This window comes from Crinia signifera, chromosome 3, assembly GCF_055691185.1.
Source record: "Crinia signifera chromosome 3, ASM5569118v1, whole genome shotgun sequence".
NCBI lineage: Eukaryota > Metazoa > Chordata > Amphibia > Anura > Myobatrachidae > Crinia > Crinia signifera.
The window spans coordinates 301,801,930-301,829,411 of NC_139219.1; the positions used below are offsets into that span (position 1 = coordinate 301,801,930).

At 44.6% G+C, this 27,482-nt stretch overlaps 1 protein-coding gene across 1 annotated transcript; it reads right to left on the minus strand.

Moving 5' to 3' along the window:
- Positions 1-945: 945 nt before the first annotated feature.
- Positions 946-27,482, minus strand: PDIA6 (protein disulfide isomerase family A member 6). Its single transcript, XM_083178549.1, has 13 exons — positions 27,289-27,482; positions 25,920-26,061; positions 24,764-24,821; positions 23,393-23,519; positions 21,195-21,304; positions 9,336-9,478; positions 7,221-7,335; positions 6,302-6,442; positions 6,109-6,193; positions 3,437-3,509; positions 2,742-2,900; positions 1,676-1,772; positions 946-1,487 (listed from the first exon to the last, which is right to left on the minus strand). Exons 1-13 carry the CDS (start codon positions 27,305-27,307, stop codon positions 1,419-1,421), a joined length of 1,338 nt encoding a protein of 445 aa, XP_083034675.1. The 5' UTR covers positions 27,308-27,482; the 3' UTR covers positions 946-1,418.

Consider the following 27,482-nt stretch of genomic DNA (forward strand, 5'->3'; position numbering starts at 1 on the left):
AACTACAAGTCCCATCATGCCTTGCCACAGTTTTGCTATTAGGGAATGTTAAAACTATGGCAATGCATGCTGGGATGTTTAGTTTCACAACAGCTGGAGGGCCACAGTTTAGACAGGCCTGCTTTAGAGCAATATAATTGCATAAGTCATTTTTTTTTTTTAAATCACCAGTAAGTAATTATTAACAACAACAGTTAGGACTTGATGTAGATTCCACAAGTGACCGGCGACTAGGCAGCCATATGTAAACTGCTTTATGTAACTTTTTATATTACTGTTTGGTTTACATAATAACTAACAATTCAAGAATGGTCATACCGCTGTGCTTTCCTACTGCAAAACAAGAGGCTCCAAGCTTTTAAGATGTTAAATAATTTCAATATGGTGAAAATCTCTCTTTTGCTGTATCGGTCAATTAAAATTACTCCTTAACGGACAATGAAAGCAAAATGATCTGTTTCAAACTTGCTGGATATGTAGTGAGGGAGCTGTGAACAGTGGAGCAGATGTATTAATCCTGGTAAAGTAGAAGGTGATGATAACGCACCGGCCAATCAACTCGTCTCATTTTTCAAAAACAACTGATTGGCTGGTGCATTATCACCTTTCACTTTATCAGGCTTAATACATCCTCCCCAATGTTTCTTGGTCACCTAATCCTGAAGTGTCTCAGGTATATCACGCTCCCTAGTATAGATGAACGAATGCCAGGGTTGATTTATAAGCAACCAATCACCTTCAAGGTAGCATAAATAAAGTACAGTCTCTAAAATTATACGTGGACGACTTCTCAAAACATCAACTCCTGCACTTTTAGGAAAACAGGTGAACTTAAACCAAATATGCAAATTTACGTATAAGCCCTTGTGAGCAGGACCATTCATGAATTGTGCAATAAAATAAAAAAAAGGGAAAAAAATTAACAAATAAAAAAGGGACACCAAATGTCAAAAAATATTTTATTCATAAACGGAGTCAAGCCGATCAATTTGCGGAGGAAAATACATTAAACAATAACATTGCAATGTCAGCCAAGGAAACATTTAGGAGACAGTTTTTGAATGGCCATAAAGCCAAAAGGGCGTCAATCACAATTCCTTCAAGACACATATTTCCCAAAACAAGTCCTCCCAGCCCATAAAAAAAAATCCCCAAAACCACCCGATGCCCCCAAAATCTAAACCGCATACAATGAAACTCACTGTTACAACAATTCATAGAATTTTTCAGTGTTCTCCCGCGAGGAACCATTCTTTGGTATCCTTAAATCCTTCTCTCCAAGGGCATGTTGTTTTCTTGTAAAATGTCATGACTAGAACCACCCATTATTCCAGATGGGTAGCAGTCCGCCAGCTGCAAAACTTCCTCCAAGAAGAGGGATGTAACAATAAAACAGGGAGGTATATACGTGCTGCTCTTCACAGTTCGTCCTTATCAAAGTCATCAAGTTCTACATCGCTGAGGTCAATGTCGTCCTCAGCTGGGAGCTGCAGAAGAAGCAGAGAGTCAGTGCGGATTCAGCAAATCTGACCATTGTTTTTCTCTAGTTCTTAACTAGACTGTAAACCCCCAAAGATAGAATGTATAGGTGTATGGGACATGAGGTTCAGAACTTCACTACTGGTATAGTGACGAGCAGCGCAGTTGACGAAGATGAACAGTGACCCAATCTTACCTCTCCATCTTTGCCGTCCCAGGCTTCAACGGTGTTAATCTTGGGGATTGCACCACCGCCAACAGGTGAGGTAGAGCCTCGGCCGAACGAGAGCTCTCTGAAATATACAACAGTGGGAGAGAATTAGCAGATCGTTCTGGTCACGGTGCTGCCTGGGACCTAAAGGTCTACACCGCTGATAAACTCCTTGTAACAGCATTGTTCAAAGACTTCAAATAAATATATGGAATATATACCAAATAACGAGCTACTCACAGATTCATGTAAAACGTAGCTTCAGAACACAATTTTTTTTTTTTAAATAGAACTCTTCTAATTAATCTATCTGCTGAAAATAGGCTTCTTTTCTTCAGCGGAAATTTCGCTTTCCCTTGTTAGACAAGTTACATAGAACTTCACGGCAGTTAAGAACCATTTGGAAAATCTAGTCTGCCCCTTTTTAAAAGTTAGATAGGAGACGTTCTACTTGCACTTCTACAGTATGCAGAGAGTTCTACGGTGTCCTTAAAACAACATCAGCATTTACAGGAAAACAACAAGCAAGCTTTTAGGCTTTGAACACCCGGCAGGATATTTCAGATGGAACTTTTACAGGTAGTTAGACACCCACATATATAAAATAATTGCAGAAGATGTCACCATTCATCAACACCTACACATTAATCATAGAACAGAATGCAAAGTGCAGCCAGAAGACACACTGAAGTACTAATGGGAGATATTATTCAATAGGGGGAGGGGGGGCCAACATTTTACTTTTGAGCTTCACTGGCTGCAAGCGCTGGGAAATGTTCCGAGTGCATCTTATCCTGCGGTCAGAGTGTCAGGCCATTGCCCAGTATACGGATAACTACCGAGCACTGCAGAAATACTTAATTTAAAACATATCAGATCATGGAGGAAGATCAGGTTTTCCTCTCGTTATGACGTCATTCACTGCGTTCCTGGTTACAGCAGACGGCAAATCGGCTTTACAGATGGTCGTAGCAGAAAGTTAGATACCGCATAACAAATGATGTCAATACGGAAAACAAGGCGTATGAGGGCGTACAGAATAAATCCTTACCGCAAGAACTCATTGATTCCCTGCTCGCTGAAGGAGCCTTTCAGAAGTGCAAACTTCATCTTCCTGGCATTAACTGCTGCCATCGCTGGGTAACCAAAGCCTCCGATCCCCAGAGAGGTTTCCAGGTCCAGCTGGGCACCAGCCTCCGTCCACAGCCACCTGGAACAGAACATACAGTGACGGTACTGCTCTCTGGTCGGTGTTATGTTTACGTGAATAATAAGCATATAATGCCAACTGTACCATTACAAAAAGGGGTTCCGGAGTACTCCCCGACTGTCGGGATGCAGACAGACGTTTTTCTGACATCGGAATCCCGACATACACAGGCTATTTTTCCTCATGAGGGTGCAAGCCTGCAAGGGGCCCCCTTTCGGGCTCCTGACAGTCGGGATTCAGATGTCATCGAAACGGCCTTCGGAATCCCGACTGTTGGGGAGTTATATCAGGCCTTACACAAAGGCAGCGTGTGCTATTCAGAGGTACGTATGTAGAAACACTGACGCAGGATTAAATATATGTATATGAATCTATAAGACTTTGTAACTATATGTATTTGTAAAATCAATGCATATGTCCTCAATATTCAGCCATGTAGTTTACTTCAATAACATTGCTGTCATTGTACAGCATAGAGGGGAACCATGTCAGTATGAGGTTTCAGAAGTACATTTGTTTTTGGCTGCCACACTCACCCCCACATCTTTTTCTTGTATCGGTCAGCCATCTTCAGCATGACTTCCAGGTAGGCGTTCCTGCCAGCAGCACCTGCAATACACAGCACAGTTAGGACATTGGGAAATGTTGCAGGACATCTGGGGCGCCAGGGAGGGGATGAATATTGTGTGTCCTGGATTTACACTTGGGTCGGGTACAAAGACTAAAAGTATGCTCTAAAAATCACTATGAGCAGCAGCATCACTAGAGGTTGGCGAATGGTGTCTCACTAATACCCCTTTTACACCAAAAACCCTGGTCGGACCCTGGTCTTTGAATGCTGGAGTATCCAGGGTCTGACCCTGCTTTATACCCCATTTACACAGCACTTTGACCTGGGTCGGACCTGGGTCTGCACCATTTACACTGAACCTGGGTCAGCCCTGCCTTAAATAATATTTTATATATATATTTATAGAAATATATATATATATATAGAAATATATATATATATATATAGAAATATATATATATATATATAGAAATATATATATATATATATATAGAAATATATATATATATAGAAATATATATATATATAGAAATATATATATATATATATAGAAATATATATATATATATATATAGAAATATATATATATATATAGAAATATATTATATATAGAAATATATATATATATATATATATATATATATGGCAGGGCTGACCCAGGTTAAGTGTTTTTTTTTTTTTTTTTAAGGTGCTGGGGGTGCCGGAGGGTACCTGTCCTGCCTGCTGTGCTTGGTGTACCTGGGGGTACCGGGGTGCTGGGGGTACCTGTCCTGTCTGCGGTCGGATCTCAGCGGAGAAGATGATGTGCGCCGCTGCTGTACCACCACCCCCCCCCGCCCCCCCTCCCCGGCAGCCGGTCCCTGCGGCGTATGGAGTGTCAGTGGCGGGGGTCCCTCTGGCGCATGGGAACTAGTACTAGTTCCTATGCGCTGGAGGGACCGCCGATACTGACACTCCATACGCCGCAGGGACCGGCTGCCGGATGGGGGGGGGGGGGGTGATACAGCAGCGGCGCACATCATCTTCTCCGCTGAGATCCGACCGCAGACAGGACAGGTACCCCCGGCACCCCCAGGTACACCAAGCACAGCAGGCAGGACAGGTACCCTCCGGCACCCCCAGCACCTTAAAAAAAAAAAAAAAAACACTTAACCTGGGTCAGCCCTGCCATATATATATATATATATATATATATATATATATATATATATATATATATATATATATATATATATATATATATATATATATATATAATATATTTCTATATATATATATTTCTATATATATATATATTTCTATATATATATATATTTCTATATATATATATATTTCTATATATATATATATATATTTCTATATATATATATATATTTCTATATATATATATATTTCTATATATATATATATTTCTATATATATATATATATATTTCTATATATATATATATATATATTTCTATATATATATATATATATATTTCTATATATATATATATATATATTTCTATATATATATATATATATATATTTCTATATATATATATATATATATATATATATTTCTATATATATATATATATTTCTATATATATATATATTTTTCTATAAATATATATATAAAATATTATTTAAGGCAGGGCTGACCGCAGGCAGGACAGGTACCCCCAGCACCCCGGTACCCCCAGCACAGCAGGCTGACAGGTACCCCCCTCTCCTCAGCAGCCGCAGGGACCCCCCTCCTCCCGCAGCAGCTGGGAACATCTTCCCCAGCGCTGCACGCTGTGGACCCGCTGCGGGTGCCTGCACCCGCAGCGGGACCATTTACACCGACATTTACACGGGTCCTATCCGTGTTCTACCCAGGTCAGGACCTGGGTAGAGGACCCGTGTAAATGGAAACGGATACCCCCCATTTACACCGCCGCGGATCCGGGTCTGACCCGCCGCTGACCCGGATTTTTCGGCGGTGTAAAAGGGGTATAACTAGAACGGATAGGCTGTGAAACATGGCCCCATCCACGGACTACACATAACGGATCACTTCATTGCGAGGACAGCACAGCAGGTAAAAGATAAAAGGCTGTGATGAATAATGTGGGTAAGATAAGCTGTAATAACAAAACAGACACAAGTTCTATACATGCATGTTTAGCCTGCTCGTCTATGCTCTTGGACAGGGGTGGCCAAACCGGTCCTCGAACTCTACCAACGGTCCACGTTTTCCAGATCACCTAGCTGGTGCACAGCTGTAGTCATTACTAACTGTCACATTTTCACACATGCTGCATTCATTCCTACTATAGATCCACAGGTTGCCTGGAAAACATGCACCGTTGGTAGATCTTGAGGACCGGTTTGGCCACCCCTGCTCTTGGAGATACAGGGGTATATCAATGCCCTATGGCGAGCTGTGACAGCGAGCAGTGCCGATAGCTCGTCGTTTCAGGGGAATCCTTGCCGTTCCCCCGGAACATAGAATAGTGCGAAAAACAGCCACCCTTGCCATAGAAACCCCCCCACTGAACACTGCCACAGTGTTTAATGTTCCCTCACAGCACATTTTTAATAATCTACTGTGCAATGACTGGATTTACTAAAAGCAATGGATACAGAACATAGCGCTGTTTATCATCACCTGTATCAAGGATGTGCGGGAGTACAGACACTATACACAGCTGGTGCTCATCACATGTCTTCTTCACAATGTCCTCATTCAGAATCTGTGCAAAGCAACATTATTATTATTTGGGGGGGGGGAATTTAACAATACGGCAAAATGTAGACTTTAGCTTAAACATATATTACTACGGAGAAAAGAAAATACCTACCTCCAGGACCTCGGGGGGTGGCGCGTTATCGGAGAACAAATCCAGAGCACGAGCGACAATGTCAGCTTTTGTCCGGCCACCCTCATAATCCACAGGTTCCTCTCCCTTCCGGAAAATTTTAATGGTGGGGAATCCTCGGATCTAGATTTCCACAAAAGGAACACACGAGAGCATTACCTTAATGTAATTTTGTTGTATGCAGCGAATACTGAAAGGATATGGAGGGAAATGTAACAGCAGGAGACCTGCATGCAATGGTGAGAGTCCGGCAAGTCTGTCCGATGTTTAAAGTTCCAATACTTACCCTCCGGAGTCCTGCGTCAGCCGCAGCAGGACTGCAGAAACCCCTGAATATGGCGTGGAGGCTATTTTCCCAGAATTTTGCATAGATTAAAAATTCAATTAAGAGGAGGCCACTGAGGGCAATCCTTAAGCTTAACCCAGTAAGGGCAAAATGACCCATGTTCATTTGGCTACACATGGATGGACACAAGTTAGTGTTGCCCCTTAACTGCTCAGGTCAAGGGGGGGGAACACTCCTGGCCACTGGTATTGGTGGTTTACCAACATACATGATTATGCATGGTGTGTAATCCCACAGTTTGTTTTATATCATTCATAATTGGATAATTGGTACTTATGTAATATCTGGGCTCCCGTTTTTCTTATGAGACCGCGTCCACTCGCCACGCTTCGGGCACGGTGGTTCTCCACACTATATAAAATCAACTCCATGCGTAGTTGGATAGTAGGGGTAGGAAAAAATGGGGTGCATTTAACATGGGAGCCCAGATAATACATAAGTACCGGATAATTTATCCAACTGTCCAGTGTAGGGCCACCACAGTCCTTGTATGGCTGTACCATTTAGGCTGGGTCAAATCTGGACTAATCCCCTAATGACAACTGTAATACTCACCCCATATCGACTGGCTAGGCCTTGGTGGACAGTGGCATCAACTGCACCCAACTGAACTCTCCCTTTGGTTTGTTCATTAACTTCACTGGCAGCAGCTGCCCACTCAGGCTCCAAGCTAGGATGTGAGAGGACAATTAGTTAGCAGATTGCACAACTGCATCAAGCTTAATTAGTACACATAACAATTAAGGTCAGGAGAAGTCAGATGGATATTCAATTGTCAGCTTATTTTTTTTTTTATCAGGCACATCACTCCCAATTATCCTGGACGTCAGCAGCTGTTCTCGCCTGAACGGAGCAACAATTGAATTCCGCACAACAAATTGAAGTCAAGGACAATTTTTGCTCCAATGGGGGAATGTAGAGCGGTTGGTGCTGTCATTTCAGCTTGCTACCCCCCTTGAGGGAAGAGTGACCCATTTGGGCACCAAAACAGAACTTTTCAGGTTGCTTTCATGGCTTTAGTTGGGCTGAGCCAATTTACACTGCTAAACCCAGGATTCATTGGTTGTGATATAAAAAAAACAAAAAAAACATTGACTACAATAAATATGAATAGTAGCCCCCCCACCCCCCCCACCCCCATTCCCCTGTAAAATGGGAGATCGAGCACAATAAAAATGATTAAATTTCACCCTAAAACCATGCACAATGGAAAGGATTGCATCTACTGAAAGGAACAGTGATCTATGTAGACTACTAAACTATATAGGAGTAGATATACTATGCAATGGATTTAAAAGGTCAATAATAAAATTATAAACAAGTCTCTGAGTTCGCATTAAACCTCTTTCCTGAGTACATCAACTAGGTCGTGACTAGGGTTATAACCGCGTCGGCTGCAGTGTGAAAGGCAGATCCAGGTCATTGGTTTATGCCTAAGAGGCTACTCATTGGTGGCTTCCCAAGTCAGGTGTGGTTTGTTACCAGGGCTTGTCTTAACGGGGTATAATTGTTGCCGGTACTCTTTACCGAGAAGGGCGGCCATCGCGGGCATCGCATGCACTAAAAAAAAAAATCGCATGCGATGCGACCAACGCGATGCCCGCGATTTCCCATAGGGAACAATGTTAAATGTCCCAATTGACCTGATTTTCCTGTTCAATGTCTCAATTGACCCGATTTTTCCATAGGAAACAATGTTAAATGGCCCACAGAGGCCAAATAGGCACCCTGAAGTGTGAAATGGCCCCCACAATTGTTAACGCCACCCCACGATCAACGTCAACCCGAAGCGTGGCGAGCGCAGCGAGCCCGCGAGGGGCGGCGGTACGCGTCCTACGACCTTTTCATACCCCCACTATCCACGTCGGCGTGGAGTCAAGAATAGAAAGTGTGGCGAGCGCAGCGAGCCACCGAGCCTGAAGCGTGGCGAACGCAGCGAGGGGACGCGGACACCTTCACAGGTATACGCGCCCCTTCGCGGGCTTCACAGCTGTCCGCGTCCCCTCGCTGCGCTCGCCACACTTTCTATTCTCAACTCCACGCCGACATGGATAGTGGGGGTATGAAAAGGTCGTAGGACGCGTACCGCCGCTCGCCACGCTTCGGGTTCACGTTGATCGGGGGGTGGCGTTAACAATTGTGGGGGCCATTTCACACTTCAGGGTGCCTATTTGGCCTCTGTGGCCCATTTAACATTGTTTCCTATAGGAAATCGGGTCAATTGGGACATTTAACATTGTTCCCTATGGGAAATCGCGGGCATTGCATGCGATTTTTTGGTCGCATGCGATGCGACCGACGCGATTTTTTTTTACTAACGATGCCCACGATGAAAATCGTGGGCGCCCTTCTAGGTAAAGAGTACCTTGTTGCCCTTCGAAGTGCGAGCCGCTAATCATAATTGGCTTTGAATACCCACTCAATATAATAAACCCCCCACTTGTCCGTTGTACGGCTGACTGACCATCTACCAATAAACAGGAACCATCAAAATGAGGAAACAGTGGAGATTAGCAGCCATCAGGCTCAAAACGTCCTTTCAAGGGGCAATAACCCTGTCCAGGACTTGTTTTAAGAATCCTGTTCTAACATTTCCCAAAGGACCTGACAAAAACAGTGACTTATCAAATGCTTATTATACAAGTAGAGGAGTGACGTCTCTGCACTTACTTCTTACAGTGGCTGCACCACGGAGCGTAGAATTCTACAAGCCACACTTCATCGCCGTTTAATACTTTATTGTCAAAATTGTCATCGGTTAGTTCCACAACATCCTTTTTACTTCCACCGCTGCTGCCACCACCGCTGCTCCTCTGTGAGACAAGAATTCAAAATAATACTTCTAGTAAATAGGAGAACACTTAACTTTACAGGCACTTTCCAAAGGGCACAATATTATATAAAACATAAAATAAACAAGAGTTCCTAAACCTGGGTTTGACCAAACCGGTCCTCGAGATTTACCAACAGTCCACGTTTTCCATATCACCTAGCTGGTGCACAGCAGTAGTCATTACAACTGTCACATTCCCCAGATCACATAGCTGGTGCACAGCTGCAGTCATTACTAACGGTCATATTTTCAAACCTGCTGCACTCATTCCTACTATAGACACAGGTTGCCTGACACACATGAACTGTTGGTAGAGCTTAAGGACAGGTTTGGCCACCCCTGGCTTAAAACTATCCACACACCAAAGGCAAGGAACTTTATATCTCCAGCTGCAAAGCTACTGTAGCGCTTCTATTACACGGTCAAAACATAGTGACACAATCATCACATTTCGAAAGGTTTGAGATGCGTCTTAAGCCTGGCAATGGTCCGTCTCTATTTAGCCCAATGTGATAAAAATTTAAGGATGCCAATGCTCAGTGGGTTTAAGAAAGGACTATGTGGGAGATGCACAAAGGCTTGTAGAGAGATAAAGGCTGTGTTTGAAAAATGACAAACATGTTCCGGTTGGTTGGCACGCTATAACTATTTAGGGCTTAAGGTGCCCAAACACCAGCCGTGTATTAGGGCAATCCCACGACAGTTGCACCAGGGAATCAAGGGCTATTAAAAAAAAAAACAACATGTGCAATAATCAGGATCCCCCCCAACGGGGATTGCACAATCGGGACTTATGTAGGGTACACACCAGAACGATTTGGCCTAAATTCACACTATTTTGTTACAAATGCGACCAATTGTATGCAAATTGGGCATGTTTTGGGCCATTTCTGATCCGATTCCGATCCGCGTCCCCGCTGGTCATTTGGTCATATTTTAGATCCTACCTGCAGCATGTAGGATTTGGGAACGACCCCTTCAAATGGGTACAGATCGAGATCAGATCGTATGCAGATTGTGTGCTTCAACAGATCATGAGACGATCGTCTTACGATCTGCATCCTTCTGGTGTGTACCTAGCATAAACGTGCTTCATTTCACAGATTCCCCAACGGATCGCGACCGCATATGTATGTGCACCTTGAGAACATCTGTCCCTATGTATAAGTTTCCTATGTATAGTAAGACCTACAATATCTTCTGTCTGCTAACAAGGTTGGTGCATTTAGTATAAACTCTAACCTGTAACATCGTTGTAGGTCTATTTCCCCGACTATAGAGCACAGGAGAATAGGTTTGTACTACAGAAATAGAAGATAATAAAATTCAACCCATCATTGGCCTTATTCCATTTTAAAAGCACAGTTTTATTTAAAGTGTCAGTGATGGGCACCCACACCGTATCATATACCAGAAGTATGACTGGTTAGAGCGGCTGTCATCCGTTGTCACCGACAACACACACCCAGCACTGCCCATGAGGCACTGTAGGACTAATTTCATGGCACACAACCACCTGGACTTTAACTGTCAATCCAACAAACTGCAGACAGCCCGTACACACTGCTTACAATTATAAAGATAACAAAACCTCACAATACATAAGAGTTAATGTATTTATTTATGGAATGAAGACAATATGTGCACATCCAGCTTAGTACATTTCATGTATGCAGTTTTACAGTCAATAGAATATCATTCTGGATGCGCCTTTAGGGGGGCCCAGGGCATTGGTGTGACATTTGATGGTGCAGTGGATTTGGCTGTTTTTGCACGACTGCAATGCCATTGGCAGTTATGCACATGGGCGGGATCTCACTGTGGCGGGGCAGCGGCTAACTGATCGCTGGGCTCCAAAGATAGGCAGTCCAGCACTCAGGTACCCAATGTGAGGAAGAACCCTGTATACGTTGGGGCTACTAGCATGGGCAAGCCGAATACTTCCTATAGGATTTTCCTAACAGAGGATATGGTGATAAAAGCAGATCCTTGGGATTCAGATATAGCACTGCTCTGGCATCAAAGCCATGAGAAAGAAGGGTACTTGTTTCCTAGCACGGCCACAACGATTTAGATCGTTGTGGTCGTAAGATAAAAAATCGGATCGATCGCATCGCATGCGATTTGGTCGCATGCGATGCGACCGATCCGACCGACCGATTTTTCACCCGATTTTTTTTTTTTTTTTCACTTGATTATTTTCAATTGCCCCCCCAAATGTTACTAAGTGGGCTAGACCCCACGATAGACGTCAACCCGAAGCGTGGCGAGCGCAGCGAGCCCGCGAGGGGCGGCGGTGCGCGTCCTCCGACCTTTTCATTCCCCTACTATCCACTAGGGCGTGGAGTGAGAATAGAATAGTGTGGCGAGCGCAGCGAGCCACCGAGCCCGAAGCGTGGCGAGCGCAGCGAGCCCCGCGAGGGGACGCGTATAACTTCACAGGTATACGCGTCCCCTCGCGGGGCTCGCTGCGCTCGCCACACTATTCTATTCTCACTCCACGCCCTAGTGGATAGTAGGGGAATGAAAAGGTCGGAGGACGCGCACCGCCGCCCCTCGCGGGCTCGCTGCGCTCGCCACGCTTTGGGTTGACGTCTATCGTGGGGTCATGGCGGGCACATAAAAAATGTGAAATGGGTCATATTGGCCCATTTCACCTTTTTTATCATTTTTCCCTATGTGAGATGGACTTAATCAAGTCCATCTCATCTTGTGCCATTATAATGGCACAAGACCGACAAGATCCTCCCGATTTCAATGTTAAAAGATTTTTTAACATTGAAGTCTATGGAAAAATCGGGTCAATCGGTCGGTCGCATCGCGGCCGATTTTAATTGGTCGCGACCGACCGATTGACCCGATTTCTGTCAATCAAAGGGAAAAAATTGTTAAAAATCGGCCACATCGTGAGGATCGTGTCCCTTAATTAAGAGCCACGATCACTCACGATTGTGGCCGTTCTAGGAAACAAGTACCGAAAGAAGTTCTGCGTCACTTGGAATTCCCCACAACTTCCATGTGTCAATGCATTGTCCTCAAAATGATGTACCAATGTCTGGTTACCAGGATAGGCCAGGCAGGTTTCACCGAATTAAGGGCCTGAGATGGAGGGAAATTTGAAGCCGCTTTGAAGGTGGCACATGCAGGAGACGTCTCGGGAGTAGAGATGCCACCTGAAGGTAACGGTCATCCCAGAACTGCCACAGACATCGCAAGCCGGAATCCAACATCGCACCCATCAGTCACAGACGACCAGCTGTGCAATCCTCAGCCAGAGCAGCTGGCCAGCAGAAATGAGTCATGACACACAGACTCTTAGCTCTCCCCGCCCAGGCAGTGGATACATAAATGGCTAGTTCTTCAGGTTGTCAGGAGTAAGATGTCCATAGATGCCAATTACTTTATCGGCTAAATGGTCGGTATCCTCTATACTCTCAAGTTAAACCAGCAAGTCGTGTGCGGTCTGGAGGACATCAGATCATAAGTAATGGAACGGGCGTCATAGGTCCCAGTCTATAGATTTACATTTGCTTCAATAACCACCGATCAGAGTTCTGTATACAGTGCGGCATATTCAAACTGATGCCACTAGAACGATATATACATACGTTTCTCTGCTTGTACAAATGCAAAGAACCAGCAAATACTTTGCTGTAGAGATCCACCCACCACAGGAGCAGCAGGAACTGTGTAAGCCTGATAAATTGACCTGATGCACTGGTCTAATCGCTACAAGAAAGAAACTAGGGTGTATACATATTGTGCATTAGATTTTACACTCCGCTTGTGAAGTAGCCATTTTCAATTCAGGATTCTAGTATGCCTAAAGCAGGGTACACCTCCCGATGGTATAAGCCAGCGATGCACAGCTCTAATGATTATATGATCCGGGGCACAGGTCACCTGGGGAATCCTTCCTGGGGTTTCAGCTTAGAAATGACAGATAGGAGGAACACACTACCATGCGATGTGTACCATATATCATGCAGATATGGGTCTGAACGTTCTATTGGACAATAAATTGTATACTGTGCACCCAGCTTGAATCCGTTGCTGTTCTCCTAATAGGCTGTTTGGGTGGAGGAGCTTTCCTGACGCACAGCTCTCACTGGGCCTGAGGCACCAAGCTTGAAGAAAAGTGATGAAAATTTAGAGTGATAAAAGCACCAGCCAATTGGCTCCTAACTGTCATGTTACAGACGGTTTGAAAAGTGACAGTTACAAGCTAAATGTTCGGTGGTCACTCTCCATTTTATCGCTTTCGAGGTTTAGTACATCTCGCCCGGCGGCTGCAATCGATGTACAAGTCTCAGTTAATTGTAGTTGTAAAATAAAAGTTTATGGCCGTCCGTTGTGTTAGGTATGGCATGGGCCGCATGTAACCCACTCTCCTATCTCCATGTAACTCTCCACATTGAATGATTGTCTACTGGGTATAGCCGAGGGCTCCAGAGTCATGCTCCTCCTGGTGGTGATTTCTAAGACCAACTCCTCTGGTGAACGATTGGGAAGGGCTGTCTCCCTGCTGTGTTCTCCTGCACCATTTTAACAGTTGCCAGTGCCATCTTCAATGTGTGGTGTAATGATCCTTTACACACCAGATTCTACTGCTTAGCTCCTCCAACACAGACCAGATATATTAATCGCTCCATAAAAAAAAACCCAGATCCTATTGCATATAGATTTGTGGATATCAGCAGATTTTCTTTCTTGCAGGGATCTGTTATATTTTCATGAGGTTGCCTGCCTGTTCGACACCTATTTTTCTATATGGAGCCCTATCTGAGAACTATTTCTAGACTGTTTCAGTGATGGGAAAGTCAGGGCAAGCTTTGACCATGGCTTCTAAACCGGAGAATTTTGCCAGCTAGGCTACAGAGTCCCGACCCTCCTACGGTTCAGCAATGCCATCAGCTTTTACTACTACAGCCTCTAGGTCAGTAGACACCTACCCAACAATAGACCTTTCAAGCTACTGTGGCTTCCGAAGAAGGTAATAGACAAGACAGGGGAGATGCGGATGGACCTCTCATTTATCAATCATGGCCTCCAAAAAATAATAAACATTGCATCTCCTCTCTGTAAGAATTTGTATAATAAACCGATTTAGCTGATGTCCATAGGTCTTATATCAGGGCTTAACAAATCCCTGGGACCAGGTCACCATGGTGACCAGATTGTGTTGTCTCTTATGAACCATATTATGCAGGGAGGGATCACCATCAGACCCAGCATTGAGTTGTTATGCCCATATTCCACGCACAGGAGCATCCTTGCCAGTCTGCACTGCCTGCTATTCCCATCTTGGCCTGCAGGGACTCCTCCAGGGTGGTGCGGTCTCCAAACTCCAGCTGCATAGAGCTCTCTGGTAAGATGGTCTACGCATGGGCAGGGATTGCTGCTCTGGAGAGGTCAGTGGTGGGTTGGTGGCTGCAGAAGGGTGGTTTGCCTGGGGTTACCCCCTCAGTTGCTGATTGGGAAGGGGAATGGGGGGGAAATCATACGAAGGCTGGTCAATGTATTATTTTTTGTGTTTTAGCCAAAATTTTCTATAGCTCTCTCATGTCTATTTCCCAAGGCAGGAACACTCAGCGTGAGTAGTCAAATGGGTACTTATGTAGTAACTGGGCTGCCGATTTTGAAATCGGGTCCATCGCATCGCATCGCACCCGACCAAATCGCATGCGATGCGATGCGATGGACCCGATTTTTCCATAGGATTCAATGTTAAAATGGACTGAGTCCATTTCAACATGGAATTCAATGGGAAAAGGGGTCCTTTTCATACCCCTACTATCCAAGTGGGCATGGAGTTGGATATAAACCTGTGGCGAGCGTAGCGAGCCACCGAGCCCGAAGCGTGGCGAGCGTAGCGAGCCCCGCGAGGGGACACAGAATACCGTTCGCTCGCCACGCTTCGGGCTCGGTGGCTCGCTACAGGTTTATATCCAACTCCATGCCCACTTGGATAGTAGGGGTATGAAAAGGACCCCTTTTTCCCATTGAATTCCATGTTAAAATGGACTCAGTCCATTTTAACATTGAATCCTATGGAAAAATCGGGTCATCGCATCGCATCGTATGCGATGCGATATCGCATCTGATTGTATGCCTTAACTTAAGGCATACAATCAAAAAATCGGCAGCCCAGATACTACATAAGTACCGTCAAATGTTATAGCCTTCCCTAAACACTGTGTGTGGTAGTCTGTTGAGGGATATTCCAAAGGGCCCAATGCAGAGTGAAAACTACATCAGCCTCCCGACAGTATCCTGGAAGAGATCTCTCTGCACATACCCAGTAACCCAGTATAGAGGTTTGCCTGGCCACTGCCCACCCAGAGGTAGTACTGGGTAAGGAAGTAGTGTTCCATCTTGGGTAAAGTTCACCAATGGTCAGGCCCCAGACCCAAATACAGCTAAGAACGCCTTACTATTGGTGTTAAAAGGGAAGTGCAAATACTAGGAGGTGACAGCCATCAGCATTAGCCAGCCACTTGGTTATGGGAGTTTGTTAAGGACACGGCTTGTGCTTACTTCATAGCTCAGTCATGTACTATGCTGGTTTTGGGTTTAAACTATTTTATTTTGTTGTGGTGCCCCCTGTACATAGGCCATTAGTACTTTCTAATGTGTCAGAGAAGCATCTGCAGTCTGATTGAAACCCAATAGTGAATGCATGTTGTAATGAAAATATTGCTAGAACTTGGCCATAAGTATAAGTAGGTGTACACTGGTTTCATGAGAACCTGGAGCCGTCCTGCACTTAGTCCAATTTTACCATAGAGACGCAGCTTGAGCTTTGCTTTGTAGAGACAACAATACCTTGGACTCCATGTTAGGAAGATGATACGGGACGAACAGCTACTACACAGTAGGAATTATCTTTTCTAAATAGTCTGCTATGGCTACCTGATAGGTGGCCAGACAGTTTTCGGAAATGTGCTAAATGCCTTTGAGTGCCGACAGCGTGCTCGGATAATAGTCAGTTTTCTCCATTTCTGAAGTGGGCAGAGATGGAGGCCAGCGGAATGCATGTAGTAGGGTCATGCTGTTAGCAGTAGGATGGAATGCAGCAGGTAACCAGTTAGACAGTGGAAGGAGCAGCCCCTCCCATTAGCGTAGAGTTGTGCCATTAAATGAATAAATTTATGTTCAATTGTTCCACTGCATTATTAAACCTTTTTTAAATCAGTATGTTGATGTTTTCACATTAAAGCTCATGTTGAAGTATTTTGTAACTGTCCAGTACAAAGGTAGGAAAGTGGTTCATGTAAAACATTTCTAATTTAAAAGGCCAAGTTTCACTCTGGATTATGCCAAGGAAGCAGAACCTCCTAGTTAATGGTACCGTTTATAAATTCTGCAAGTTTAAGGGTAGGCTTTGGCTTTTCCTGGGGCAATGGGAAATAGCCCAAATATTACATAAACCTTGAGTTTTTCCAGAATAAGTTTAAGCGGTGTGTGAGTGTTTTCCATTCCGTTACAGACGGCAATGTCTGACAACCAATAGTCAGTTGATGTGGTTATACAATGTATTGTCTAGTGACCCAGAACAGAGCTCACTACAACTGTATCAGACTGCTTTCAAAAGTAACATTTATATTTCAAAAATGTCAGTGTTAGCAAAAAGACAGTAATCATGGGAGAGGAATATGGCCTATAAATAAAACTAAGTCATCTTTCAGTGACGAAGAGGAGGAAAACGATCACCCCATTCCTCTCTACAAAGCATAAGTTCATTGTATGAAAGTCGGAGAGTTGCTTCTGCTTTTGTCATTCAGAGAGAGTACAGCATGGACAAGACTGCCCTGGATTTAAAGAGGATCCCAATCAGTTCACAGAGAAAGTTTCAGCTCAAGGGATCATTTGAACAATTAGACAGTTGGCTGCTCTTGTTCCGCTTGATACGGAGGCTTAACGGTCGGCTCGATCACATTGCCCAGGTTGGCGTGCCTGTGGCGGCAGATACTGCTCCTGTTGGTGGGACCCTGGATAGTTTTCCTTCATAGGCCGATATTGAGGCTTCTGGTGGGGCAGTTGTTGCCCTGGTTGCGGATGCCGATTTTGCCCTTGCTGGGGTGCCTTAGCAGACGGATAGCGGCCTGGTTGGCGTTGCTTGGCCGGCTTCTGTTGCCGCATTGGAATTTTGCCGTTACAAGTTTCTTGTTGCCGCTACATGTGTTTCATACCATCAAACACAGAGAAGGAGCAAGAGACAAGAACTGAAATACCACCCAACAAATACTCTATGCTGAAGTCGGCATGTCAGAAAAGCAAACACTTGTTAATACTAATATAGTACCACCTCATATATAACACAGACCATGTAATAGCAGATTTTCACGGTCTACATTTACTCTAATTTTTAATTGGTGAATTGTGACTTCCAGCGACACACGGGAGAAGAACGCTATTGGTAATGTCAGTATGAAGTTATTTGGCTTCTTTTTGCTTTAGATTAAATAGTGTATGCTAAGGAACTTCAGACTAGATTTACCCAGCTCTCAAAACGGGATCTTATTGGCGATCAAGCATGATATGTGTGGCTGATTAATACCCCTTTTCTACTACTGCTAAAACCCAAGAGATTTGCTACTTCCGGTGGGGCTGGGGATGGGCGCACGCATGCAAACTCCCATCCACCGGAGCTTGCCTCCCCGGCCCCCGGAGAAGGGGAGCCTCGCAGATGGGAGATGAGGTCGGAGGAGGGAGAGGGAGGCAAAGACGGAGGAAGGGAGGCGGAGAATGAGACAGAGGGGGCTCCGGAGTGCGGCAGCATCCTAGGCCCCACCAGAGGAGTCCACCACAGCCTCCAGCAGGATCCCCTGGCTGTATCACCAGGCTGCGACACGCAGGCATCAGCTCAGCCCCCGGCAATGAGGGAAGGAGGAGTCCCCCGGCCGCGACACACAGTCTTCCGGCCTGCAGGCCCCCACCCGAGGCTTCAGTTCCGGGTGAACCCGGCAGCCCCCAAGGGAGGCGGTACCACTATCAGGGGCAGCCCAAAGAGGGCCCAACTCCGGCTCCCCAGCTTCACAGACTCTCCCCCCCTGGCCTCACTGACTCATCCTGCCACCACCCAAGCTAGCCTGCTGAGCCCCCTCCACTGCTGCCCTGTGAGCAGCAACATAAAGATGGCGCCACTGATGGCTGCCTAGGATCTGTGCCGCTAGCCAAATATATCACCCGTGTCACTCCTGTCGTGTCCCATATTTGTACTGTTTTACAATCTACCTATCTGGCTGTTGCAATCACCAAGTGGCGCCGCTGAACGGCTGCTTTACAGAGATAGACAGATATCTGTTTTTTTTCTTATGTGTTCCCACTCTGGCTGTTGCTCATCAATCTAAACCAAATATACCTGGCCAATAAAGCGGATTCTGATTAGCTGTCACATGGTTTGGCTCTAAAACAGCCGGAAAGCCAATAGGATCCGGTTTTAATATTCCGGGTTAATCCAGACCTGCACATGCCTAATATTTGCTATCCGCCAATCAGCGTTTGCTTTGACAAACTAAGGCAAAGTGGATCTCTTTGTGGGTTATACACACCAAATGGTTTAATAAACATTTTTATTTTATATGTGTATTGCACTATTGTTAATACAAGATCCCAATGAAAAATTTGATAAATTAGATTAGGAAGATTAAAATATTAACATAGATCCCACATTATTTGTTATATAACCAGGGCACCTAGGTCATGTATACCAGTGGCTACTGAACTCTGACCTCATGACTCCCTAATTCCAGGTTTTAAAGGATATCTATGCCTGAGGAGAGATGGTTAAATCAAACTGGCAGAGGTATCAATTATATCAGCTGTGCTCAGATATTTTTAAAACATGGACTTTCGGAAACCTTGAGGACCAAGCGCCTGATCCAGGGATGTACGCAACCAGATTTTGTTTAGTTGAGCATGCGCTGCAATGGCCTAGTGCTGACGGTCACAGAGGCTCTGTTCGCAAGGTGATTGGCTATCAGGAAGTTGGAAGAGGCAACAGGCGACACCACATATAATGCAGGTGTGTCACCACTGGTTTCATCCGCAACTGTGATCCTGCTCACAGCTGTGACTGCTCTGGTGTCTTATTCCTGTGGCAGTGCTTTGTGACCATTAGAACAATAGCCTCATTGGCAGGTCAGTCAATTATCAAACTTATTGCGTCTTTGTACACAGCCACTAGGATTTACAAAGCCATCTGTACACGTCTCATCACAAAACCAGCGAGCAGAGGCTTTTGTCTGTTATCACACACTTCTTATTCCGCAGCTGCAAATGCATTGGCATACATTTCTCAATCAGGACCCACGTTTAGGAACCACTGCTTTATACATTCATTGCCAAGTTTGATACATTGTAGTTATGGGCTACAACACTTTCTTAGGAGTGGAAAGAAGACACTTGACTAGATACAAATACATTTTAAAGTTTTGCTTTGACAAGGTGAGCTGCAGTTTGTGGCATCGCCACATGGGGAACCATACAACCGATCAGCTCACTTTTGGTGTAAATGTATGAAGTTTGGAGAAGGGGTATCTGTCCCCTTAAAGAACGTTATGTGCAAGGTGATAATGCTCCAGCCAATAAGCACTTAACTGTCAATTTACATATTGGAGCTGATTGGCTGGTGAATTACCACCTGGCACATAGGTGGTTATGGGGATAGTGACCGCTTCTCCAAGCTTCATACAATTACCCCTCTGTACCAAGCCTTATTCTCTTCCCTGCTCACTGTATGCACATGCTGAGCCTCTACTTCCACAGAGAGGGGAGAAACCTAGATCACATTATCATATTGCAGCTCTTTGGGCAATTCACCACAAGCCTGCCATCTCCACTCATACCCCAGTATTAAGTCATACTTCTCCGCCCTAGCCAGCAGCGCTGTAACAACTGGCACTACAACTGTATTACTTCTGGCATGGTGAGTTCTTCTGCCAAAGGAGAGAACTGCTCATAATGGGTACAGATATCCCGGCACGCAGAATACAGACAGACATTCTAAAATCAAATGGATTTTGACAGATATGATCATACTAGCCCTAGCACGCCACTCACTGCCCAACACTCCATAGCCCAAGCCTAGCTCCAGAGCTTACAGATGGTATTCTGATGGTCAACACCCGGAGTGCTGGGATCTATAGATCTCGCTCTATCTAGTGTCCGTGACTCTCCAAAACACTGCCATCTGCTGGCAGAGTGAAACTACATCTCTTACTCACACATGCACAGACACAGAAGGTTTGCATCGAGCGGGCTTACTAGTATAAAATCCATCCTGACTGGGAAGAAGCATGACTGCAGCAAGATGAACAACCAAAGCACAAACACTAAAACTGAGTAATCAGCACCGGCACAGCTGCTGCATCACAGCATTTATGGCTAGACTGTGAATAGTGAACATGATAGAATGTTACAGGAGCAACAGAATTTAACTTTGAGATCTTAAAAATCAGGATTCAGTCTTAACTGTAAATTCAGATATAAACCTCTGCACAGGTACACTATATAAATAGACAAGACGCAATGGGACTTAGATACTGTACATGCAGTAAATTATGTCTGGTGGTTGTGCATCTAACAATGCCATGCAGCAGCTGTTATCTAGAGTTACCAGGCTATACCACTGCAGCCACCTACAGAACACAATAAGAACCATCCACAAAGTTTGCCTTGGCTTTGATACCTACCTGTTGCTTTCCAGAATCAGATCCACCTCCCCTTCCACTCAGTCTGTCCTTTGCCATTGCCCGGAGTGCATTTATTGCGGAATCCACTATGCTCTCACTTGATCTGCCTCCTGTATAGGGTTATAGGAATATGCATAGATTATATACCAATAGAAGAACAGCACTCCCATACCAGTGTGCACATCACCACATTATGAAGCACCATATGAAAATCAGTCTTCCAATAAAAAAAAAAAAAAAAAAAAAAAACACAAGGTATTGCTAAATCTGCATCTTCATCAAGGTTCCACTGAATAGCCATCTCTCGAGAATACCATGTCTCACTATCGATATAGTAGAGTTAAAATATGTATGTATACTGTTTCTGCATAAGCTTCTATATTACTTAATGGATCTGGACCAAACGTGGCACACATTATTTATTATCCAACTAAAACTCCCCCCCCCCCCCCCCCCAACAACTAAGATCATCATATAGACGAGCATCCTACTATGCACTAGCAGTGATGCAAGATACAGCCATACAGATAATATATCCAACCGAATCTTTACAGATATGAATTTATTGTGTGACTTAACTTAAAAGCATTGGCACAGTGGGATCCCATTAGAAACACTATGAAAGGCAACTGGGTTAAACAGAAGGATACAATATAACACAGAGATGTTAAGGCCCACACACACTGTTCGACTTTCAGCTGAATGCGGCTCAGTTTAATTCTTTGAGCTGCATTCAGCTCGAAAGCCGCCCAGTGTGTGCGGGGCAGCAATGAGCGCTGACGCACGTTTCGCATCATCGCCAGCCCGGCCGCTCATCTGCTGGTATGCACGTTTACATGGGAGGAACTGTTGGCTAATCCATACGGAGAATCCGCAGAACACACAAATCACTTGACTTCTCTTCTAGTATAAATTCGGAGTAATCTAGAATAACCCATGATACAGTAGTGAAAATATATAGATTTTCTTTTTAACATCTTCATTTAAAATACTCCCCATTTTTTTTTGTTTTTTTTAAGGGATCTCTAACAATAATTTTCAATTCATGAATAAAAAAAGATCTTTTAATACCATTGAATATATTGTCCCAAGTGCACGGTCACAAAACTTCTTATTCTCCAAACTGATGCGAGTGCTAAAGCAGTAGCAATCACATTCGACTAATAGAGTTTGCACACAGATGCGGCCAGTTCATCTTAGCTGCAAATGGGTCCGTGATATTGCTGCATTTTGCGACTATACTATTGCAACAGTGATATCATGCCCTGTGCAAGTCTGCGAAAAATGTCACAAATTCTCTATCTTCTCGCACATCCATTCGCAATTCACTCACCGCTGAATGATTTTTCCAGTCTGTGCAAGTGTGCGTAACTCTGACCCTCATACAACTGTGCGACAGACCAGTGGATCGAGGCCGGCGCTGACATCACAGACCCTCTCGTAAAAGGTCTGCATTTTTGGACACTCCCAGAAACTGGACAGTTACTGTACCACCCACCTACACCGGCTTCCGGTCTATCAAATAGTGAGGGGAATATGAATAGATTCATTGCTGGTTTTTTTTTTACCATTTGGCCTCACGCATGTGCGCTGCAATAATCAATAGGTTTGAGATTTCACACAGCATGGGACCTATATGCATGCACCAGCGAACGTGCGCACACATCACAGCAATCCTGCGGGTAAGAACAGGGTCACATCTGTTAACTCTTTGGCTAGATGACCTCAAATCTAGTTGAAGGATCCATTCTTGTACAGATTAATCCCCTTTTGTGTACATGTTGTCAGCTGCAGTGTTATGGAGAGATATGCCCATCGCATAACACAATAAGCTCAGTAATACTTTGCATTAGATAGATATTTAAATATTAACCAAAAAAAAAAAACAAGCACCATCATTTTTTTTTTTCTTTTTTTTTTTAAGAAACCTGAATAAAAGATAAATGAGGTATCCAAAACGTTGCATTTTGGTTACTAACTGAACGAGTCTGTGAAAGGGTCTGTGGTCATAATTACAACACTGGGTGTGGATACAGAATTGTTCTGCTCGGCTAACACTGCAAATGGGGTTAAGGTCCGAGTTAGTGTTGCATGTAAAATCCCATTGTCGATATTGTGAATGCGGATAGAATTCACAATGGCCACGTAGTAAGCCACACCCATTTGTATCACCAATAAAAAGTAAAAACCTCACTTACCCGCATATTCTTCTGGCTTGTTCTTGTTGGCGCCAAACACTTTGATAGTGGGGTAGCCACGCACAGAAAACTGAGAACCCAAAGACTTGTGCTGATCACAATCAACAGCTCCCAACTTCGCAATTCCCTGTCAACAATATAAAACATTTGCGTTAACCACATGTATTAACACATTGCGCAAAAAATGTTTTTCTCAGATATTACACCTTTGTGATCTGCAGTAGAGAACAAACAGGATCTGTGCAATAAAAGAGAGATCAGAGACCTAATGGGGCCTACACACCTAGCGATCACTGGGCATTTTCTAAGCGATCTCACTAGATCATTTAGTAAATGCCTTTACATTGCTCCATGTGCATACAACACTGGCCCTGATAGATTGCTCAGCGGTACATCGCTACGCAGCGCTGTGTACTGAACTATCTGCTCAGAACACTCATCTCCCCACATTGCTCCGTGTGTATGGGCATACAACACTGGCCCTGATAGATTGCTCAGTGGCACATCACTATGCAGCGCTGTGTGCGGAGCTATCTGCTCAGAACACTCATCTCCCCACATCCAGGCATGGATTCAGAGGGAGGCGAATGGGGCCCAGCCCTGGCCGGATTATGGGCCCCAGTTCGCAGGCTCTTCCCTCAGGAGACACAAGCAGTGGCTTCCTTTCCTGCAGGCCCAGTCTCTGCCCCCCTTTCTCACCCAGGTGATGAGGCCTCTGCCCCCAGGAGACACCGTGGCGTGGAACTCAGCCCAGGGAGGGCCCAACTCCAGCCCCAGGCCTCACTGACTCACTCTTGCCCCACCCCCCCACCAACACCGCCCATGCTGGCTCTCCTACGGGAAGACGGCGCTGTAAATGGCTTCCTAGGAACTGTGCACTCAGCCATATGTAACCCTGTGTCTTCTATGTGATAATTGTACGGTCTCTGCTATAACTGTGCTGTCTTTTCTCATACTGTTACCTACTCAGCTGCAGCAACAACCAGTGGCTCCGCTTATGGCTGCCTAGGCGCTGTGCAGCTTGGTGGGCATGTGTTCCCTGTGTGCCACTATACTGTCCCTGCTTAAATTGTCACCTACCTGGCTGCTGCAACGACCAGTGGTGCCATGGATGTCTGCCTAGACGCTGTGCTGCTCGGCGGGCATGTGTTCCCACATGTAATGTCTTAATGTAACGTATGTAATGCCTCCCCCCCCCCCCTTCATCCCTGCTTGATGCTGCACTGTAATCCACAAAAAATTCCTAGTGTGCGCAAGCATACATGAACAATAAAGTTGATTCTATTCTATATACTATACCCATTTATTATATGAGGCAGCACTGGAAGGCACAATCAACGGAAAATAGCTAATTTAAGAACAAACATTTACCGCCAAGGCAGTAGCTGCTTTCTTCCATTCAGGTGTCAGCTTCTGACAGTGCCCGCACCTTGAAAAAGAAATCAGTCAGTTACACAAGAGCAACCAGTATTTATTGTACAGTTTAGCTGCTAGATAATGCCCCAATCGTCATTACATAAGAAAACGAAAAAACACCAGTTACACTTATTTTACGTGTTTCCCAAAGACCTCATAGGACCATCAATTCCTTTGTATGTTAGTCACTAGGCCTTGATTAAATAACGTAACTGGCGCATTTCTGGAAGTGACATGACAGACAGAATCCTTTTTATTCAGGGTTCTGTTTGTCCTACAAAAGTCAGATGTGTCGAATAATAATTCTACTAGAACAGAAAAAAAAAGTACATCTGCTAAAGGTGCCCATACATGCTGCGATTACTGCAATGGTTTTGGGCTATATCGCATGCGATTCGATGTGATTGGAAACTAGTTTAAAAGTATGTGCAGCAGATACTTTTTGAACTGTGCGATGGGATGCCCACGGGAGCGCGTCTTCCACAACACTGTACAGAGCATTATAAGGATTGTAACATATACAAGAGGAAAAGAGCGCACCCAGAACAAAATGTAGCAACTCCGTTCCTGATGATTGGGCGAACTCTGGGCGAACTTATGTTTGTACATTAATGAAGTTGGCTGCCTGAGCCTGGAGGCGGGGTTGTAGGGGAGAGGGCCCGGGCATTCTGGGAATTCTAAATAGCTTCGCTGATTGGTGCCTCGGACCCCCTGGATCCGCCTACAACCCCGATGTCCCCTGTGGGACCAATGGACCCTGACAAGGAAAAATGCCTAACCCATATTTGTGACAGATGAGTACCGGCCCTAAAGGTTGGACTATGGCTACACAAACTAGACACAGCTGTAGCGGCACAGGTGACGTGTTATTACACATACGAGTTTGCAGCCGATGGCAGGTACACACTATATACAAAAATGGCAACGATGACAACCAACCCCTGTAGACTGCCAGTTGATACCTTCAAACAGTAAATTCCAGTCAATCACTTGTCATTGAGCGTAAATCGGCCATTGAATACAAATATTAATCAGGCCCTCCATTCCTGTACTGTCTTCAATAAATCCCAGCCCTTGTGGCCACAGAAACTGGACCTTATAAAGCACTCACCAGGGAGCATAGAACTCCACCAGCCATAAACTGTCACTCTGGATAACTTCTTTGTTGAAATTAGAGGGGGTTAACGTGACGACATCATCACTGGCAGAGTACATACATTTCACTGCAAGAAACAGTGAGCAGATCACTGCACCTGCAAAGAGACAAAACACAAATAAAAGGAATTACAAACAGAAACCAATATTAAAAACATCTACATTTAGAAGCACAAGAGACATATACAATGAGGCACAAGTCTGCAATGATGCACTAGCTACACGGCTTATCACTTGGAAGTGGAACACCTGGAGGAAACAGTAACAGGTGTAGAACCGTACGCGGAATCCCACGTGCACCAGTGGAGGAAGTGCTTGCAGCCTGGAGAAGATGGAGCCTATGGACTCTAATGAAGAATCTAAACTAGAGGTAGGTAGTCAATGGAGAGCAGTGTTACTAGACAGAGGTCTATTATAGAGATATAAACACAGAGATAACATATGACCAATCCTTAGCACTTTAGACTACAAGTAAGACAAGTGAAAGGGTTTAGTTATGCAGTGAAAACCCTCAGGTCAGTTCTCGCTGCTACTTACAGAAGTCACCCAACAGGCACAAAATAAAACAATGTAACCCCAATAGACATTGTTCTACTAATGTATACGTCTTTAGGAGGCTCAGCAGAATGTAGAACACTGTACACCCCATCACTGCGATAAAGGTATTCCTGGCAGGGTTACCAAGTGTGTGGTACCCCCTTCTCTACAGAAACTATGGGGGTACCACACACTGGGTAACAATGTTGTGTACAGGGCATGGTATACTGTACTGCATTGCAACAACTGCAGTAACTGTATGTAGAGATATATATGTTACTCCCTAGACTATGAAAGTATATGACACATTTTGCTGCACATATGCAACAATAGCAGTAGAGGACCTCCTGCGTGTATTGGCATCCTGCAGTAACTGTATATAACCAGATACATCTTATATATAGACTATGGCTATATGGTTACACAGTGGCCTACAGCACATGATAGAACTATTGACATGGCAACTACACTGTGTGTATGTGCACCCTGCAGTAAATGAGATGGGGAGATTATATATATATATATATTAGATAGATAGATAGATAGATAGATAGATAGGTTGTTTTTTTCTATTAAACAAGTGCAATAAAGGAAACAGCCGGATATATGAGCACCCTGCAGTAAATATATGTATAGATAGTGTAACTATAGCAATAAAGGAACCCCTGGGTGTAGGAGCACCTTTCTGCAGTGGGAAACAGACAGACATGCACAGTGTATAGGATACAGAAGATGGAAATGATAGGAGGATGCGGCTCAGGCAGGGCTGGAGAGGACCCCGGACTTACCCAGCAGAGTCCTGGCCATGCTACTGCTGCTGCTCCCGGTGACGTCCCTCCGCGGCTCGGTGTAAGCTGTGTGATAATGATTCTCTCGCCGCCTCACCGACTCAGAACTACACAGTCACCTTCCGCCGTGTCTGACAACCATTGGTCACCCCTAGATTCCCCGTCGCTAATATAGCCAATCAGGGGCGGACGGG